Here is a 20332-nt window from a genome sequence, read left to right on the forward strand (position 1 = left end):
TTGAGTTTTTGTTTTGTTTTGTTTTGTTTTGGGGGGGGGGAGGTGACAACAGCCCCCCCTTGCTGTCCCCACTGTCCCCACACGGACACCAGCAGCAGTGACGACGACTCCGGCAGCGACTTCGAGGCCACCCTGCAGGAGAAGCGGGGGGCTCGGGGGGGGCCCAGCACCCGCCTCCGCCCTGTACGTGTCCCCTTTGTCCCCCCCCCGTCCCCAAAGCCGTGCCCTCCCTTGTCACCCCCATGTCACCTCCGCAAGTCCCCAGACATCCCCGGAGGGAGCCCAGCGAGGACGGCAGCAGCTCGGAGGAGAACGTCCTCTACCAGGCTGTCATGGACGGCAGGGTGGCCATCGAGGTGACACGGGGACAGGGGGGGACATGGGGACAGGGGGGGACATGGGGACATGTTGGGGGGCACAGGGACACACAGGGATAAAGGGACACGCGAGCAAAACCAGCTCCCAAAGGGACACGGGGACGTGTCCACCTTGGGAAGGGGACATGGGGGGGGGGCATTTGCTCAAATGTGGGGCCACCACGTGTCACCACGTGCCACCACATGTCACCACGTGCCACCACGTGCCACCACATGTCACCACGTGTCACCACGTGTCACCACGTGTCACTGTGCCCGCAGGTGGCGGTGGACGAGTGGCTGCAGGGCTACAAGCGGGACCGGGAGCCGGCCTTCCTGGAGCTCGTCAACTTCATCGTCCGCTCCTGCGGCTGCCGAGGTGCGGCCGCCCCGCTCCCCGTCCCCCTGTCACCCCCCCGGGGGACGTCCCCGTCACCCGCCGTGTCCCCTCCCGGCAGGCACGGTGACGCTGGCCATGCTGCGGGAGCAGCAGAACACCGAGATCATCCAGCGGCTGACCGAGACCTTCAGCGAGGTACTGGGGGATGTGTGGTGGTGTGGGGATGCCGCCATCTTGACTCCTCTGTGAGGCGGCCATCTTGTCACCGCTGTGACGCCGCCATCTTGTCTCCTTGCATCCCCACCACTTCCTCTCTTTGCGTCCCCTCCATTTTGTCACCTGTGTGACCCCAGCATTTTGTCCCTTGTGTCCTGGATGCTTTATATTTTTCATATTGCTGCTGTTTTGTTATTTCTGTGAGGCGGCCATCTTGTCACCTGTGTGACGCCGCCATCTTGTCACCTCACTTCCTTGCTATTTTGTCCCTCTGCATCCCTGCCACTTTGTCACCTGTGTGACCCAACGCTTTGTCCCTGTGTCCCCAACACGTTATTTTTCTGCGTTGCCTCCAGTTTGTCATCTCTGTGAGGCAGCCATCTTGTCACCTGCGTGAGGCCGCCATTTTGTCCCCTTGCGTCCCCATTTTGTCGTCCCCACAGTTCTGTCCCTTTGCGTCCCCCCATTTTGTCCCTTTGTGTGCCCCCATTTTATCCCTTTGCCTTTCCTCATTTTCTCCCTTTGTGTCCCCATTTTGTCCCTTTATGTCCCCCCCCATTTTGTCCCTTTCCATGGTCCCCCTTTTCGTTGTCCCCTTTGCATGGGACAAAATGGGTATTTTGTCCCTTTACATCCCCACCACCTTGTCCCTTTTCATTCCCAATTTCACCCCTTTCCACCGCCCCATTTTGTCCCTTTATGTCCCCCCTATTTTGTCCCTTCCAATCCCCATCTTGTCCCTTTATGCCCCCCTTATTTTGTCCCTTTACGTTCCCACCACGTTGTCCCTTTGTGTCCCTGTTCTGTCCCTTCCAATCCCCCATTTTGTCCCTTTGTGTCCCTATTTTGTCCCTTTGTGTCCCTATTTTGTCCCTTTGCATCCCCATGTTGTCCCTTTGCATCCCCATGTTGTCCCTTTGTGTCCCACCATTTTGTCCGTCCCTACCAATCTCCCCATTTTGTCCCCTTGTGTCCCTGTTTTGTCCCCTTGTGTCCCCATGTTGTCCCTTTGCATCCCTATTTTGTCCCTTTATGTTCTCCCTATTTTGTCTCTTTACATCCCCCTGTGTTGCCCCCTTGTGTCCCCGCTTTGTCCCCTTGTGTCCCCATTTTCTCCCTTTCAGCCCCCATTTTCTCCCTTTCCGCCCCCATTTCCCCCCTGTCCATCCCCGCCGCCTCATCCCTTCGTGTCCCCGTTCTGCCCCCGTGTCCCCCCCCAGGACTCCTCCGACTACCCCCTGTCCCTCTCCACGGGGCCGTGGCGCCGTTTTCGGGCCTCTTTTGGGGCCGTGGTGACAGCGGTGGCCCTGCGGAGCCGCCACGCCGTCCTCTACGATGGCTTCCTCCTTGGCGGCCTCACCGCGCTGCTCACCAGCCTCGCCGACTCCCAAGTGCGCGCCTTCCGCCACACGGCCACCTTGGCAGGTAGGTGACACCCCCCACCCCCAACTTGTCACCCGCCGGGTGTCCCCGACGCCCCCCCGCCACCGTCCCGCTGTCCCCAGCCATGAAGCTGATGACGGCGCTGGTGGAGGTGGCGCTGGGGCTGAGCCAGCGCCGCGACAACACCCGGAGGCTCTACGAGGCCGAAAGGGGGAAAAGCCCCCCCCGGAGAGCCCCCGGCAAGCTGGAGGCGCTGCAGGAGACGCTGCGGGAGGTGGGTGACGTTTGGGGACGCGGTGGGGACACGGGCACGGGCGCCCCGGTGATGCCCGTGGGTGCCGTCCAGCACCAGGAGCAGCAGGAGGAGATCGAGGCCGTGATGAACGCCATCTTCAAGGGGGTCTTCGTGCACCGATACAGGTGGGGGGGCGCTGGAGTGGTGCTGGGCGGAACTGGGTACCACTGGGTGGCACTGGGTGGCATTGGGGTGGTGCTGGGGGGCACTGGGTGGCATTGGGATGGTGCTAGGGGGCACTGGGGTGGTGCTGGAGGGCACTGGGGTGATGCTGGAGGATACTGGGTGGCACTGGGGTGGCTCTGGGTGGCACTGCATGGTGCTGGGCAGCACTGGGGTGGTGCTGGGGGCACTGGGTGGCAGTGGGTGGCACTGGGAACAGCGTGGTTAGGGACTGGAGCCAGTGGGGAGAGCCCAGTTGGGGACTGGGACCAGTTTGGAACTGGGACGCAACCAAGTTGGGTTCTCCTTGGAGAAGGTTGTCACCGGGAGGGGTTGTCACTGTGGTGGCACTGGGGACAGCCCAGTTGGGAACTGGGACCAGTTTGGAACTGGGACGGAACCAAGTTGGGTTCTCCTTGGAGAACATCACCAGTTGTGGTTTGGAACTGGGACCAGTTTGGAACTGGGACGGAACCAAGTTGGGTTCTCCTTGGAGAACGTCACCAGGAGGGGTTGGGGACTGGGACCAGTTGGGACCTGGGACCAGATTGGAACTGGGACGGAACCAAGTTGGGTTCTCCTCGGAGAACATCACCAGGAGAGGTTGGGGACCGGGACCAGGACGTTGTCACCAGGACACGGGGGTCCCTGGGGTTGCCCTGGGGACTCCGAGCGTGTCGGGGCCGTGGTGTACCCGTGGCAATGTCCCCAAGGCGCTGTCCCCGTGGCGCTGTCCCCGTGGCGCTGTCCCCAAGGCGCTGTCCCCCCCCCAGGGACGTGGTGCCTGACGTGTGCGCGCTGTGCATGGAGGAGCTGGGGACGTGGATGTGCAGCTTCCCGGCCTCCTTCCTCACCGACGGCCACCTCAAGTACCTCGGCTGGACCCTGCACGACAAGGTGGGGACATCCTGGGGACACCTTGGGGACACAGGGACAGCTGGGGTGCATGGGGACACTGTGGGGACACCTCGGGGACAAAGGGACACCTTGGGGATATGGGGACACTGTGGGGACACCCTGGAGACAAAGGGACACCCTGGGGACATGGGGACACTGTGGGGACATGGGGATGCCTTGGGGACACAGGGACAGCTGTGAGAGCATGGGGGTATCTTGGGGACACAGTGACACCTTGGGGACATGGGGACACCTTGGGGACAAGGGGACACCTTGGGGACATGGGGACACTCTGGGGACACCTTGGGGACACAGGGACACCTCGGGGACACCTTGGGGACATGGGGACACTGTGGGGACACCTTGGGGTCACAGGGACACCTTGGGGACACAGGGACAGCTGGGGGGCATGGGGACACTGTGGGGACACCCTGGAGACAAAGGGACACCTTGGGGATATGGGGACACTGTGGGGACACCCTGGAGACAAAGGGACACCCTGGGGACATGGGGACACTGTGGGGGCATAGGGATGCCTTGAGGGACACCTCGGGGACATGTGGTTCCCTGGGAGGGACACCTGGGGACCTTTGGGGCCAGGAGGGGACCCTTAGGGACACCTGAGGATGGGAGGGGACACTTGGGGACACTTGGGGCAGGGAGGGGACACTTGGCGTAGGGAGAGGAGACCCTTGGGGACCACTGGGGCTGGGAGAGGGGACCCTTAGGGACCTTTGGGGCTGAGAGGGGACCCTTGGGGACACTTGGGGACACTTGGGGTCAGGAGAGGAGACACTTGGGGACATTTGGGGCTGGGAAGGGACCTTTGGGGACACTTGAGGCCAGGAGAGGATGACTGGGGACCTTTGGGAGCAGGATGGGGGAAACTTGGGGACCACTGGGGCTGGGAGGGGACCCCTGGGGACACTTGGGGACACTTGGTGTCAGGAGAGGAGACCCTTGGGGACCACTGGGGCTGGGAGAGGGGACCCTTGGGGACCTTTGGGGCTGGAAGGGGACCCTTGGGGTTAGGAGAGGAGACCCTTGGGGACATTTGGGGCTGGGAAGGGACCTTTGGGGACACTTGGGGCCAGGAGAGGATGGCTGGGGACCTTTGGGAGCAGGATGGGGGAAACTTGGGGACCACTGGGGCTGGGAGGGGACCTCTGGGGACACTTGGGGACACTTGGGACCAGGAGGGGACACTTGGTGTCAGGAGAGGAGACACTTGGGGACCCCTGGGGCTGGGAGAGGGGACCCTTGGGGACCTTTGGGGCTGGAAGGGGACACGGGGTTAGGAGAGGAGACCCTTGGGGACCTTTGGGGCCGGGAGGGGACCCTTGGGGACACTTGGGGACACTTGGGGTCAGGAGAGGAGACACCTGGGGACCTTTGTGGCCGGGAGGGGACCCTTGGGGACACTTGGGGCCAGGATGGGAGGCACTTGGGGACTGCTGGGACCAGGAAGGGATGGCTGGGGACCTTTGGGGACAGGATGGGGGACACTTGGGGCTGGGAGAGGGGACATCTGGGGACCTTTGGGATTGGGAGGGGATCCGTGGGGACACTTAGGGACACTTGGGGCCAGGAGGAGATGGCTGGGGACCTTTGGGAGCAGGATGGGGGACCCTTGGGGCTGGGAGGGGACACTTGGGGTTAGGAGAGGAGACCCTTGGGGACCTTTGTGGCCGGGAGGGGACCCTTGGGGACACTTGGGACCAGGAGGTGACACTTGGCGTCAGGAGAGGAGACACTTGGGGACCACTGGGGCTGGGAGAGGGGACCCTTGGGGACCACTGGGTCTGGGAGGGGACACTTGGGGTTAGGAGAGGAGACCCTTGGGGACCTTTGTGGCCGGGAGGGGACCCTTGGGGACACTTGGGGACACTTGGGGACCCGCAGCAGGGGGAGGTGCGTCTGCGCTGCGTGCGGGCGCTGCAGGGGCTGTACACCCGCCGGGACACGGCTGCGCACATGGAGCTCTTCACTGGGCGCTTCAAGGTGAGCGTGTCCCCCCCCGTGTCCCCAGCGCTGTCACCTCCCTGCCGAGGTCCCCAGGGGGTGACAACGGGTGTGTGTCCCCCCCCCCAGGCCCACTTGGTGTCCATGGTGCAGGACAAGGACCCCGTGGTGGCCGTGGAGGTGGTGAAGCTGCTGACGGTGATGCTGGAGTGAGTTTGGGGACGTTGGGGACACAGGGGGGACATTGGGGACATGGGGGATGTTGGGGACACTGGGGACATGGGGGGGACCTTGGGGACATCGGGGACATGGGGAGCATTGGGGATTGGGGGCAGGGGGATGTTGGGGATGTTGGGGACATGGGGGGGGGACATTGGGGACAAGGGGGGGACACTGGGGACATGGGGGACATTGGGGATAATGGGGACATTGGGGATGGGGGACATTGGGGGACATGGGGGACAAGGGGGACATGGGGACGTTGGGGACATGGGACACTGGGAACATGGGGACATAGGGGCATTGGGGACATGGGGGGGACACTGGGGACATGGGGATATTGGGGATATGGGGGGGACACTGGGGACATGGGGGACATTGGGGACATGGGGATATTGGGGATATGGGGGGGACAAGGGGGACATTGGGGATGTTGGGGTCATTGGGGACAAGGACATTTGGGACAGGGGAACATTGGGGATGGGGAGATAAGGGGGACATTGGGGACGGGGGTCATGGTGGACAAGAGGGACATGGGGGGGACATTGGGGACAAGGGGGACATTGGGGGCATTGGGGACGTTGGGGACACGGGGGATGGGGACACTGGGGACACCGGTTAGGGTCTGAGAGCACCAAGGGGGACACAAAACGGGCGAGACGAAGCCAGGCAGGACACGGGGCTGGGGGGTTGGGACACGGCTCGGGGACAGGGGACACAGCCGGGGGACAGCGGTGTCCCCGTTGTCACCCCAGCACTGTGGCCGAGGCGCTGACGGAGGCCGATTGTCACCGCGTCTACCCGGCCGTCTTCTGCAGCCGCCGTCCCCTCGCCACCGCCGCCGGCCTCTTCCTCTACCGCAGGTGAGGCCGGGCCACCCCCTTGTCCCCTCCTGTGTCACCTCCCCTGTCCCCTGTCCCCTCTCGGTGTCACCCCCCGGGTATCGTCCCCAGTCGGTGCTGCCACCGGGTGCGAGGCTTGGTGGCACCTGGGGATGTCCTCGTGGGGATGGTGGCACCCGGTCCTGCCTTGTCCCCGCCAGTCTCTTTGTGTCCCCAACTCTGTCCCCACACCCATGGGACCCCCTTGTCCCCATCCTGTGTTCTTTTATGTCCCCAACCCTGTCCCCATCCCCATGGGACCCCCCTGTCCCCATCCCATGTCCTTTGCTGTCCCCAATCCTGTCCCCATTCCCTGTGTCCATTTGTGTCCCCAACCCTGTCCCCATGCCCTTGGGACCCCCGTGTCCCCATCCCGTGTCTCTTTCTGTCCCCCTGTCCCCACTCCCTCTCCCCCCAAAAACCCATCTCGGGACCCTGAACCCCCTGATGTCCCCACCCAGCTGTCCCCTTCCCAATGTCACCCCCTGTCCTTGTCCCCAGCCTGCTGTCCCCGCGGCACGAGGGTGACACCGAGCCGTCCCCTGGCAGCGGGGACAACCGCACCTTCTTCCGCCTGCTGCTGACCTTCTTCATCGAGAGCGAGGTGACACCCTGGGGACACCCTGGGGACACTCTGGGGGCACTCTGGGGGCACCCAAGGGACACCCAGGGACACCCTGGGGACAGCTGGGGACACCCAGGGGACACCAAGTGGCACCCAAGGGACCCCAGGTGGCCCCGGGTGACCCCAGGGGACACCCAAGGGACCCCCGGTGACCCCGGTGCCCCCCGGTGCCAGCGCTGTCCCTGTCCCCAGCTCCACCAGCACGCCGCGTACCTCGTGGACAGCCTCTGGGACTGCGCCGGGACCCAGCTGCGGGACTGGGACACGGCCGGGGGGCTGCTGCTGGAGGAGGCCCCCGAGGAGGGTGGGCAACTGGGGGGCACTGGGAGCCACTGGGAGGGGACTGGGAGGCACTGGGAGGGCGCTAGGGGGCACTGGGAAGGACTGGGAGGCACTAAGATGGCACCAGGGGGCACTGGGAGGGACTGGGATGGGACTGGGGGGCACTGAGATGGTGCCAGGGGGCACTGGGAGGGCACTGGGAAGAACTGGGAGGCACTGGGGGGTACTGGGGAGTACTAGGATGGGACTGGGAGGAACTGGGGATAACTGGGAGGGCACCAGAGGGCACTGGGGGGGACTGGGGGGCACTGGGAGGGCACTGGGATGGACACAGCTGGGGGAGGCTGCTGCTGGAGGAGGCCCCCGGGGAGGGTGGGCAACTGGGAGGCACTGGGAGGGCACTGGGAAGAACTGGGATGGAACTGGGAGGCACTGGGGAGTACTGGGATGGGACTGGGAGAAACTGGGGATAACTGGGAGGTACTGGGAGGGCACTGGGATGGACATGGCTGGGGCGGGGACTGCTGCTGGAGGAGGCCCCTGGGGAATATGGGCAACTGGGGGCACTGGGAGCCACTGGGAGGGGGCTGGTGGGAACAAGGGGGCACTGGGACGGGACTGGGGGGGGCACTGGGATGACACTGTGGGGAACTGGGGTGGCACTGGAGATCACTGGGGGGCACTGGGGGGCACTGGGAGGGTGCTAGGGGGCACTGGGAGGGAACTGGGAGGCACTGGGATGGCACTGGGAGACAATGAGGGGAACAGGGATGGGACTGAGGGGCACTGGGGATAACTGGAAGGGACTGGAATGGGACTGGGAGGGTGCCAGGGGGCACTGGGAAAGACTGGGAGGCACGGGGAGGATGCTAGGAGGGAACTGGGAGGCACTGGGGGGTACTGGGGAGTACTGGGATGGGACTGGGAGGAACGGGGGATAACTGGGTGGGCACCACGGGTCACTGGGAGGCACTGGGATGGCGCCAGGGGACACTGGGATGATACTGGGGGGAGCTGGGGGGCACTGGGAACCTCCCCAACCCCCTCCCAGTCCCCCCAGTCCCCCCCCCAACCCCCTCCCAGTCCATCCCAGTCCCTCCCAGTCCCCCCCAGCCCCCTCCCAGCCCCCCCAGTCCCCCCCAGTCCCGTCCCAGTCCCTCCCGGTCCATCCCAGTTCCCCCCCCAGCGCTCAGCGACCAGCAGGAGAAGGCCCTGGTGGAGATCCTGGCGGCCAGCGCCAAGCGGGCGGCGGGGGAGGGGCCCCCAGTGGGACGGGGACCCCCCCGCAAGGTAGGGGGGGGCGGTGTCACCTGGGGGTGACTGTCACCTGGGGGGGTCTCAGTGTCACCAAAGGGGGTTATTGTCACCGGGGGGGGGTCATTGTCCCCAAGGGTGGGGGGTTATTGTCATGTGGGGGGGTGTTATTGTCACCTGGGGGGGTCTCACTGTCCCTGGGGGGGGGTCTCAGTGTCACCAAGGGGGGGTCAGTATTATCTTGGGGGGGGTCATTGTCCCCAAGGGGGGGTCTTAATGTCACCAAGGGGGGGTTAGTGTCCCCAACGGGGGGTTATTGTCACTGGGGGGTGGGCCGTTGTCCCCAAGGGGGGGTCTCAGTGTCCCCTTTGGGGGGTCGCTGTCACCTGGGGGGGGTCAGTGCCACCTGATGGGGTATCATTGACCCCCAGGGGGTGTCATTGTCCGGGGGGGGGTCATTGTCATCATTGTCACCTGTGCCCCCCCCCAGGCGCCCCCCAAGGGGAGGCGGGCGGTGACGGAGCAGCGCTCGCGGCTCAGCCTCTGCCTGGCCCCCATCCTGCCCCGGCTGCTGGCCAAGGTGAGGGGACCCCGGGGGGGCCTCGGGGACATTTTTGGGGTGGGGGGACACCCGGGTGACCCCCCCTCACTCCCTGTGACCCCCCCTCACCCTGTGTGACCCCCCCAAAAAAAAAGTTTTCGGCGGACGAGGAGAAGGTGACGCCGCTGCTGGAGGTGCTGAGCTGCTTCGAGCTCAGCGTCTACTGCACCGCGCGGCTGGAGAGGGTGAGCGCAGGCCCTATAGGGTCAGCCGGCCCCATAGTGTCACCTGGCACCAGTCCTATAGGGTCGGCTGGTCCTTTAGGGTCACCTGGTCCTTATAGGGTCACCTGGCCCCAATCCTACAGGGTCAGCTGGTCCTTTAGGGTCCCCTGGTCCTTATAGGGTCACCTGACCCCAATCCTGTAGGGTCACCCAGTCCTGTAGGGTCACCCGGTCCCAACCCTATAGGGTCGGCTGGTCCTTTAGGGTCCCCTGGTCCTTATAGGGTCACCTGGTCCCAACCCTATAGGGTCAGCCGGTCCTATAGGTTCATCTGGTCCCTATAGGGTCACCCGGTCCCAACCCTATAGGGTCAGCTGGTCCTATAGGGTCACCCAGTCCTTATAGGGTAACCTGGTCCCAATCCTGTAGGGTCACCCAGTCCTATAGGGTCATCTGGTCCCAACCCTATAGGGTCACCCAGTTCTATAGGGTCACCATGTCCCCTCACCCTTTGGGGTCCCCTGGCTCTTTGGGGTCACCATGTTCCCAAACCCCATTTCCTCATTGTGTCCCCCAGTCCTTATAGGGTCGCCATGTCCCCTTGCCCTTTGGAATCCCCGTTCCCCATAGGGTCCCCGTGTCCCCTGGCCCTTTGGGTTCCCCGTGGCCCCAATCCTTATAGGGTCACCCATTCCCCATAGGGCCCCTGTGTCCCCAATCCTTATAGGGTCCCCGTGTTCCCTCACCCTTTGGGATCACCATGTCCCCAGTCCTTATAGGGTCGCCACGTCCTACTGCCCTTTGGGATCCCCGTTCCCCATAGGGTTCCTGTGTCCCCAGTCCTTATAGGGTCACCCATCCCCGATAGGGTCCCCATGTCCCCAGTCCTTATAGGGTCCCCGTGTCCCCTGGCCCTTTGGGGTGGCCGTGACCCCCACCCCATACCCCGCAGCCCCTGGAGCAGGCGCTGGCGCAGCTGCAGGAGCTGGTGCAGAAGCACACGGGGCCGGAGGTGCTGGGGGCGGCCTCCCGAGCCCTGGGGGCCCTCTGCGACCCCCGGCTGCCGCTGCGGGGGCGCGGGGAGCTGGTGAGGAGCCGCCTGGGGGACCTGCTGGGGGAGCGCTGCCACCGCCTGCTGCGGGTATAGAGGGGATTGGGGGGGATTGGAGGGGAATTGGGGGGATTTGGGGGGGATTCAGGGGGGTTATAGGGGATTTGGAGGGAGTTAGGGGGGATTGTAGGGGGTTTTGGGGGGATTTGGGGTGGTTTTGGGGTAGTGGGGTGGAGGTAGTGGGGCAGGGATAGGGGCATGGGGGACCTGCTGGGGGAGCGCTGCCACCGCCTGTTGCGGGTACGGGGGTGTAGAGGGGATTTTGGGGGGATTTGGAGGGGGTTAGAGGGGATTTGGGGGGGTGAGAGGGGATTGGGGGGGGTGAGAGGGGATTGGGAGGGTTAGAGGGGATTTGGGGGGGATTCAGGGGGATTATAAGGGGTTTGGGGGGAGTTTAGGGCGGATTATAGAGCATTTTGGAGGGATTTAGGGGGGTTATAGGGCATTTGGGGGGGTTAGAGGGGATTTGGAGGGGTTAGAGGGGATTTGGAGGGGATTTAGGGGGGTTAGAGGGGATTTGGGGGGATTTGGGGTGGGTTTGGAGGGATTTGGGGGGGTTAGAGGGGATTTGGGGGGATTTGGGGTGGGTTTGGAGGGATTTGGGGGGATTTGGAGGGGTTATAGGGGATTTGGGGGGGATTAGGGGGAGTTTGGGGGGATTCGGGGTGGGTTTGGGGGTTATAGGGGGAGTTTGGGGGCATTTATGGAGGTTATAGGGGATTTGGGGGGGATTTGGGGTTGGTTTGGAGGGATTTGGGGGGGTTAGAGGGGATTTGGGGGGGCTAGAGTGGATTTGGGGGGGATTCAGGGGGATTTGGGGGGGAATTCGGGGGGATTCAGGGGGATTATAAGGGGTTTGGGGGGAGTGTAGGGGGGATTATAGAGCATTTTGGAGGGATTTAGGGCGTGATTTGGGGGGATTATAGGGGGTTTTGGGGGGATTTGGGGGGGTTGTATGGGATTTGGGATGGATTTGGGGTGGGTTGGGGGGCTTAGAGCTGGGCTGGGGGTGTTGGGGTGTCCCCAGCCCCCCGGGGTGTCCCCAGCTGTCCCCAACCCCCTGTCCCCCCCCCGCAGTTGCCGTCCCTGGACGAGGAGGAGCTGTACAGCGCCGCCGCCACCCTAAAGCGCCTCTCCGTCCTCTTCAAGTGTGCCCCGTGTCCCCAACGTGTCCCCAACGTGTCCCCAACGTGTCCCCAACGTGTCCCCAATGTGTCCCCCCCCTGTCCCCAAGCGTGCCCCCCCATCCCCTGGGGCACTGGCCCCATGTCCCTGTCCCCTTTCCCCCTATTCCCGTGTCCCTAGTATTCCCTGATGTCCCCTTCCCAATGTCCCTGTCCCCTTCCCAGTGTCCCCGTCCCCTTCCCAGTGTCCCTGTCCCCATTTCCATGTCCCTGTCCCCTTCCCGGTGTCCCCATCTCCCTGTCCCCATGTCCCACCTCCATGTCCCCATATCCCCATGTCCCCTGTCCCCTGTCCCCCTGTCCCTGTCCCCATATCCCCATGTTCCCATGTCCCCTGTCCCCATGTCCCCATGTCCCCTGTCCCCTGTCCCTGTCCCTGTCCCCATATCCCCATGTCCCCGTGTCCCCTGTCCCCATGTTCCCATATCCCCATGTCCCCTGTCCCCATATCCCCATGTCCCCCTGTCCCCGTGTCCCCTGTCCCCATGTTCCCATGTCCCCTGTTCCCATGTCCCCATGTCCCCTGTCCCCTGTCCCCATGTCCCCTGTCCCTGTCCCTGTCCCCGCAGCGCCCACGACCTGACGCCCTGGCAGCTCTTCGAGCCCTGCACCCTCCTCCTACGGCGCGCGGCCGACACGGGCGAGGTGCCCCCGCAGGTACCTGGGGACACTGGGGACACTGGGGGACACTGGGGACACTGGGGACATTGGGGACAACTCCAGGGAGGGGACACGAGGCCACCGTGTGTCCCCACAGCTCCTTGTCCCCGCCATCACCTGCGCCCACTTCCACATCCTCTGGGAGCTGTCGCGGCTGGCCAACACCGACGTCCCCCAGGTGAGCTTGGGGACATGGGGACAACTGGGGACACTGGGGACAGTTGGGGACATTGGGGACACTGGGGAAGGGGACAGGGACATGGGGGCACTGGGGGAGGGGACGGGGACATGGGGACACTGGGGGTAAGGGGAGAAAAGGGACGCTGTGGGGACAGGGACTTGGGGGTTTGGGGACGTTGGGAAGGGGGCAGGGGTGTGGGGACGGGGATGTGGGGACACTGGGCGGGGCTGGGGACATGGGGACAGAGGGACATGGGGCAGGGGACAGGGACAGGATATGGGGACAGGAATAGGACACGGGGACAGGGACATGGGGACAGGAATAGGACACGGGGACAGGACAGGGGGACAGGAACAGGGACATGGGGACAGGAATAGGACACGGGGACAGGACAGGGGGACAGGAACAGGGACATGGGGACATGGATGGGGACATTGGGACAAGAATAGGACACAGGGACAGGGATAGGACATGGGGACAGGGACATGAGGACAGGAATAGGATGTGGGGACATAGATGGAGACATGGGGACAGGATGTGGGGACAGGGACAGGACACAGGGATGGGGACAGGATATGGGAACACGGATAGGGACATGGGGACAGGAGTAGGACAGGGACAGGACTTGGGGACAGGGACAGGACACGGGGATGGGGACAGGATATGGGGACGGGGACAGGACATGGGGACGGGGATGGGGACACCACATGGGGACACATGGGGACAAGGACCCCCAGCAGCGCCACCACCCCAGGGTAGGGACAGACAACAGGGGGACAGCGGGGAGGGGACAACAGGGGGACAACCCCCTCTTTGCGAGGACGTGGCCCCGGCTTGGGGACATCCCCAGGTGCCAGCCGGCTGTCCCCAAATGCCACCCGGCTGTCCCCAGGAGCAGCTGCTGAGCCTGAAGGACAAAACCACCTCCTTCTGCGCCCTGTGCCAGAGCTGCCTCTCCAACGGCGACGCCGGCGTCCGGGAGCAGGTGACAGCGAGGGGACAGAGGGCGAGGTGGCACCTCGGTGGCCCCGTGCCGACCTTGTCCCCGTTGTCCCCGTTGTCCCCAAGGCCTTCGTGGTGCTGAGTGACCTCCTGCTGGTGCTGGGGCCCCTCGGGGACACGCGGGGCCGGGGCGCGCTGGTTCCCGCTGCGGCTGGGTGCCGACGTGGAGCTGCGCTCCCAGCTGGCCGCCATGCTCCTCGACCACATCTTCTTGGCCCTGGGGAACAGGACAGTCGCCGGTGAGGTCCCCAACGCGTCCCCAACCCCGTCCCCGGGAGGTGCACCCCGGGGGCCTGGTGGCCCCGTGGGCGTGGAGTGCACCCCGTGGTCCCGGAGTGGTCCGATCCCAAGGTGGCCCTGACATCTCCAAGACAGTCCTGGTGGCCTTGGAGATGTTCTCTGAGGTGGCCCTGGTGGCCCCAGTGTCCTCATGTGCAACACGTGCCCAACCCGTGCCCAAGGTGGCCCCCGTGGTGATGAAGTGGCCCACCGTGGCCCCAAAGTGGTCCCGATGTCCCAAGGTGAGGAGCCCCGAGACATCTCCGAGCAGTCCATGGTGGCCTCAGGATGGCTTTGAGGTGGCCATGGTGGCCCAAGATGTCCCCTTGTGTCCCCTTTAGATGTCCCCAAGTGTCCAAAAGCCCCCTGAAGGACTTCTCCATCTGGTTGTGGCTTCCCTTTGGTGCCACAAATCCCCTCAACATCCCCTTAGGTGCCCAAACCCCAGGAGGACCTCCTCAGCTGCTTCCTGGCGTTCCTCTTGGTGTTCCAGGCTGTTGCCCAGGCTGTTCCCTTGTCCCCGCAGGGAGACCCGATCCCGCCGACAGCCGCGGTGAGGACCTGCACCGCCGCCGCATGCTGCTGGCCGGCTCCTGCAAGCTGATCATCTACAACGTCCTGGAGCCCAGCGCCGCCTCCGACGTCTTGAAGTACTATGACAAGGTGGGGACAGGGCTGGGGACAGTGTCCCCGCTGTCCCCTCGGTTCTTTGGGACCCCCGTTTCCAGTTTCACGCCGAGTTCCGGGACATCATCAAGGAGACGCTGGCGTGCATCCGCCGCATGGACAGCCAGTGGGCGCGCGTCGTGCTGCTCAGCCTGCAGCAGGTACCGGGGGCGTCCTGGGTGTTTGGGGGATTTGGGGTTTAGGGGAGGAGGCTTCCAGAGGGAGGGAGGTTTGGGTTCTTGGGATTAGGAGGGGCCCTAGGGAGAGAGCTTCAGAGAGGGATTTGGGGGGCCTGGGGGGCTCCAAAGAAAGGGGGTGTTTTGGGGGTCCTCGGGGGTTCCAGGAGGTCCTGGGGGGCTTCAGGGGGATTTGGGGGCCTGGGGGGGGGCTCCAGAGGGGGTTGGGGTTCCTGGGGGGCTTCAGGATGTCCTGGGTGGGCTTCAGGGGATTTTGGTTCCTTGGGTGCTTGAGATGGGATTCAGGATTCTTGGGCTCCAGGAGGTCATGGGGGGCTCCAGGAGGGCTTTTGGGGTCCTGCGGTGCTCTGGCTTCAGATGGATTTGGGGTCATCTGGGTGCTTGGGGGACTTTGGGGGCCCTGGGGCCTCTCAGAGGTTTGGGGGGGGGGTGAGATGGATTTGGGGTCATTGGGGTCTTGCGGGGGGGGCTTTTAGGGGGTCCTGGGGGGCTCCAGGTGGGTCTCGGATTATTGGGGGCTCTGGGGGGGGCTTTTAGGGTCTGTGGGGTCCTTTGGGGGGCTTTTGGGGTGTATTTGGTGTCATTGGGGGGGGGCTAGGGGGGCTTTTTGGGGTCTCTGGGTCTCTGGGGTGGCTGCAGTGGGTCTGAGGTGATGGCTTCAGGGTCCTGTGGGGGGCTTTTGGGGTCCCTGGGGGCTACTTAGGTGGATTTGGGGTTGTGGGGGCTCTGAAGAGGGGGGATTTTGGGGTCTTTCTGACCGTGCCCCCCAGGTGATGTAACAGGAGCTGCTGATGGAGCACAGCCCCAGTACGGTGCCGCTTTTGCGGGGCTGTCGGATTTTGGGCGCCAGCCTCTCCCTATTCTTCGGCCCCCGCCCCCAACCCGCAGCCGCCAAGTGCCTGTGCGCCTGCACCGGTAATGAGGGGGACCAGGGGGAGGCCCGGATGGGGGGCGGTAGGTTGGGGTGTGGGGAGGGGGTTTGGGGGTGGGGGGTGGGGAGGGGGTTTGGGGTGATAGGGGACTTTTGGGAGGGGCTCTGGGTGTTGGGGCAATTTGGGGGGGGGTCAGTGGGTGTTTTGGGGGGGCTCTCGGTTTGGAGGTCCTGGGGGTCTTGGAGGGGCTTTGGGGTGGTGGAGGGGTTGCAGGGCATTTTGGGGGTTTGGGTCCATTTGGGGCAGGGTTTTTTTTGGGGGGGGGGTCGGGGTAATTGTGGGCTTTGGTTTTTTTTTTTGGGGGGGTCTGGGGATATAAAGGGAGCGGGGGTTGAGAGAGAGAGGTTTGTTTGGGACCTGAAGAAAATTCAAGATATGAAAGAGGACTTGGAAACCTGGGATTTGGAGCCCTGGGGGACTTGGGGTCCCGGCCCTGACCCCTGCTATCCCCCAGGGACAGCATCGCCTTTGCCCTACAAGGGTGCCGGAGGGGGTGCCGGGGGGGATCCGGGGGGGGCCCCCCTGTACCTGCCTTCCTGGAGGTGCTCAGCGGGTTCTACCCCCGCCTGCTGCCCCGACCGAGCCCTGGGAGTTGGGGGGGGCCTAAGGGGGGGGGATTTAGGGGTATTTAGGGGGGAGTTTGGGGGTTTGAGGGGGGATTTGGGGTCTTTGGGGGTATTTGGGGTGTGTGTGTGCGGTATTCGGGGTCCTCAGGGATATTTGGGGTCCTGGGGGGCGGTCATTTGGGGTCCCTGAGGGGGATTTGGGGACCTTGGGAAGGGTTTGGAGTCCTGGGGGGATTTGGGGTCCTTGGGGGGGGATTTTGGGGAGATTTGTGGTCCGGAGGGGGCGATTTGGGGTTCCTGGAGGGGGATTTGGGGTCCTTGTATGGGATATGGGGTTCCTGGGGGGGGGTTGGGTCCTGGGGGGGATTTGGGGTGCAGGGGGGGATTTGGGGTTCTTGGAGGAAAATTTGGGGGGCCCTGGGGGGTGATTTGGGGTCCCCCTAATTTTTGCCCCCCCCCAGGCTGACCCACCTGCAGCAGAGCTGCCAGCAGCTGGGGATGACCCCCCCGGAGCGGTCCCCGTGGCCCCCCCTGGCCGCCTACCACCGCTCCCTGCAGCCCCCCGAGCTCCCCCAAAAGAGGAGGTGCACGGAAGGTGAGGGGGGGGCAGCGCCCCCCCCCCGGGACCCCCCCACAATGTGCCCACCCCCCAATCTTCCCCCCTCCCTTGTCCCTGTGACCCCCCCTTGTCCCTGTCCCCCCCCTTGTCCCTGCCCCCCCCCCCCAAGGGAGGGGAGGTGACAAATTGGGGGGTGTCCTTGGAGACAAACCCTGTGTGTGGGGGGGTCTCACATCGCCCCCCCCCCCAGAGACCTGGCAGGGCCCCAGCCCCCCCTCAGCCCAGCGGTCACCTCCACGGTGCTGCGGGCCCCCCCCGCCCCCCTGGAAGCTCCGCGTTCCCGGCCCCAGCAGGTGAATTTGGGGGGGGGGGGCACCCTCAAAATGGGCTGGGGGGGGGCAATGGGGGGAACTGGGAGGTACTGGGAGGGCACTGGGATGGGATAGGGGGGGCACTGGGCATACTGGGGGGCACTGGGAGGGGGACTGGGGGGGACTGGGAGGCACTAGGGTGAGACTGGGGGGGCACTGGGTATACTGGGGGGCACTGGTGGGGGCACTGGGGGGTAGTGGGATTGGACTGGGGTGTGCACTGGGAATGCTGGGGGGGCACTGGGGGGTACTGGTATGGGATTGGGGGGGGCACTCGCGTACTTTGGGGAGACTAGGGGGGATTATTGGGCATACTGGGAGGGACTGGGGTGGCACTGGGCATACTGGGGAGCACTGGGATGGGACTGGAGGGGCAATGGGCATACTGGGAGGACACTGGGGGATACTGGGATGGGACTGGGGGTGCACTGGGCATACTGGGGGGTGCACTGGGCATACTGGGAGCGACTGGGGGTGGGCACTGGGCATACTGGGGAGGCACTGGGGGGTACTGGGATGGGAGTGGAGGGGCATTGGGTATACTGGGGGAGACTGGGGGGGTTATTAGGCATACTGGGAGGGAGTGGGGGGGGGCACTGGCATATTGGAGAGCACTGGGATGGGACTGGGGGGGCAAAGGGCATACTGGGAGGGACTGCGGGGGGGCACTGGGCATACTGGGGGGCACTGGGCATACCGGGGGGGCTCCCAGCGTCGTCCCCAGACTGAATGTGATAGAGGAGGAAGGAGGAGGAGGGGGGGGGGGGGGGGCAGCAGCGAGGAGCCCCCCCGCAGCTAGACCAGGTGAGCCCTGCCCCCACGGCCCCCCAGCACCAAGGGGGGGTCCTGGGTGCTTCCCCCCCCCCCCAGGTCCGGGACCTCTTTGACTCCACCATCCTGGGAATCGAGGTGAGGGGGGGGGCGAAATGTTGCCTCCCCCCCAAATTTCCCCCAACGTCCCCCCCTTTTTTTTTTGTTTCCCCCCCCTACTCCCCCCCTCCCCCAAATTTGAGCCCCCCCACCTTAAAATTGCCTCCATTTCCACCCTCCCCCCCCCAAATACCCCCTCCAATTTTACCCCAATCCCCCCCCAATTTTGCCCCCCCAAATTTGCCCCCCCATTTTCACTCTCCCCCCTCCCAAAGTGCACCCCCAAAAATTTGCCCCCCCACCCCAAAATGCACCCCCCCAATTTCCACCTCCCCTAAATCCTGCCCCCATTTTCACCCCCCCCCTCCCCCAGCTCCCCCCCTCAAATTTGAGGACCCCCCCCAAAAAAATCTGGACCCCCCCCACAAAATTTGAGACCCCCCAAAAAATCTGCCCCCGCCCCAAAAAACAACCCCCCAAATCCTGCCCCTGTTTTCACCCTCCCCCTTTACAGCCCCCCCCCCCAAATTTGGGGACCCCCCAAAAAAACTTTGGGACCCCCCTAAAAATTGGGGACCCTCCCCAAAATTGGGGGACCCCCCCCAAATTTCCCCCTCTGCCATTTTTTGGGGGGGTTCTCTCCCCCAGGACTGAGCGTGGAGCCGCAGCCGGAAGGCGTCGTTTCTGGTTTTGCCTGTTTTTTGCTGTTCTGAGCCCAAAAATGTTGGGGGTGCCGCCCCCCACCCCCCACCCCCGCACCCCGTTTGGTTCAATAAAGAGCGGGATTGGCAACGCGGCCTCAAAAAAGTTTAGTTTGGGGGGGAGGGGGACAGGGGGGGTTGGTCACAGTGGGTCCCCCGCCGATGTCCCCACCCCATCCCCGTGTCCCCCCCTCTTTGTCCTTGTCCCCCCCCATCCTTGTCCCGGTGTCCCCCCCATCCTTGTGCCCCCCCTCCCCAATGTCCCTGTCCTCGATGTCCCCCATTGGGGTTGTCCCCATCCCGATGTCCCCCCCCACAATGTCCCCACCCTGATGTCCTTGTCCCGATGTCCCCATCCCAGTGTCCCCCATCCCCATGTGATCCCAGCGTCCTTGTCCCAATGTCCCCACCCTGATGTCCTTGACCCAATGTCCTTGTCCCTATGTCCTTGTCCCAGTGTCCCCAACCCAATGTCATCCCGATGTCCCCATCCCAATGTTCCCATGTCCCCATCCCAGTGTCCCCATCCTGATGTCATCCCGATGCCCTTGTCCTGATGTCCTTGTCCCCGTGTCCCCACCCTGATGTCCCCACCCTGTCGTGGTTTAACCCGGCCGGCAGCTAAACACCACGCAGCCGTTGCTCAGCCTCCGCCCTCCCTCTCTGGGACGGGGAGAGAAATGCAAAGTGAAGCCCGTGAGTTGAGATAAAGACAGTTTAATAAGACAGGAAAATAATAATAACAAAAATAACAATAACAATAAGAATAATACAATGGTGATAATAGGAAAGTAATAATCATATGTACAAACAAGTGATGCACAATGCAATTGCTCACCACTCGCTGACCGATGCCCAGCCTCACCCCGAGCAGTCCGGCCCCCTCCCCCGGCTAGCCACCCCTATCTATTGTTAGCATGACCCCAGATGGGATGGAATACCCTTTGGCTAGTTTGGGTCCCCTGTCCTGGCTCTGTCCCCTCCCAGCTCTTACTGCACCCCCAGCCTGCCCGTTGGCAGACAGAGCAAAAGGCTGAGATGTCCTTGGCTTGGTGTAAGCACTGCTCTGCAACAATTAAAGCATCGGGGTGTTCTCAGCACTCTGCTCTTCCAAGCCAAACACAGCATTCCACCAGCTCCTAGGAAGAAAATTAATTCTGTTCTAACTGAAACCAGGACACCTCTCCACCCTTATTCCATACCATTTCTGTCATGCTCAGGTTACACTCTTTTCCATACATTCTAATTAGTCACCTGTAGTAGTCATGGTAGTGATAACATACAGTATTATATAATAATTAACGTGGTGCAATTCAGTTCATGGGCTATTCTCACCCAGTAGTAAATCTCCTTGAGGTACACACCGCACCTCTCCGTTCTTTGCATCACCCACCAAGTGTATCCAGGTCCCTGAGC

General features: G+C 63.6%; 1 protein-coding gene across 1 annotated transcript; it reads left to right on the top strand.

Moving 5' to 3' along the window:
* Positions 1-244: 244 nt before the first annotated feature.
* On the top strand, positions 245-18869 carry LOC140001076 (cohesin subunit SA-3-like). The gene is made up of 24 exons (XM_072032215.1): positions 245-356; positions 639-735; positions 815-2337; positions 2418-2569; positions 2642-2715; positions 3526-3649; positions 5552-5650; positions 5741-5820; positions 6586-6693; positions 7213-7315; positions 7529-7640; positions 8805-8908; positions 9363-9452; positions 9569-9658; positions 10590-10778; positions 11826-11896; positions 12502-12589; positions 12690-12770; positions 13666-13758; positions 13842-13899; positions 14581-14717; positions 14783-14881; positions 18216-18254; positions 18864-18869. Exons 3-24 carry the CDS (start codon positions 1458-1460, stop codon positions 18867-18869), a joined length of 2877 nt encoding a protein of 958 aa, XP_071888316.1. The 5' UTR covers positions 245-356; positions 639-735; positions 815-1457.
* The last annotated feature ends 1463 nt before the right edge of the window (positions 18870-20332 follow it).

The sequence above is a fragment of the Anas platyrhynchos genome, chromosome 37 (assembly GCF_047663525.1).
Source record: "Anas platyrhynchos isolate ZD024472 breed Pekin duck chromosome 37, IASCAAS_PekinDuck_T2T, whole genome shotgun sequence".
NCBI classification, from domain to species: Eukaryota; Metazoa; Chordata; class Aves; order Anseriformes; family Anatidae; genus Anas; species Anas platyrhynchos.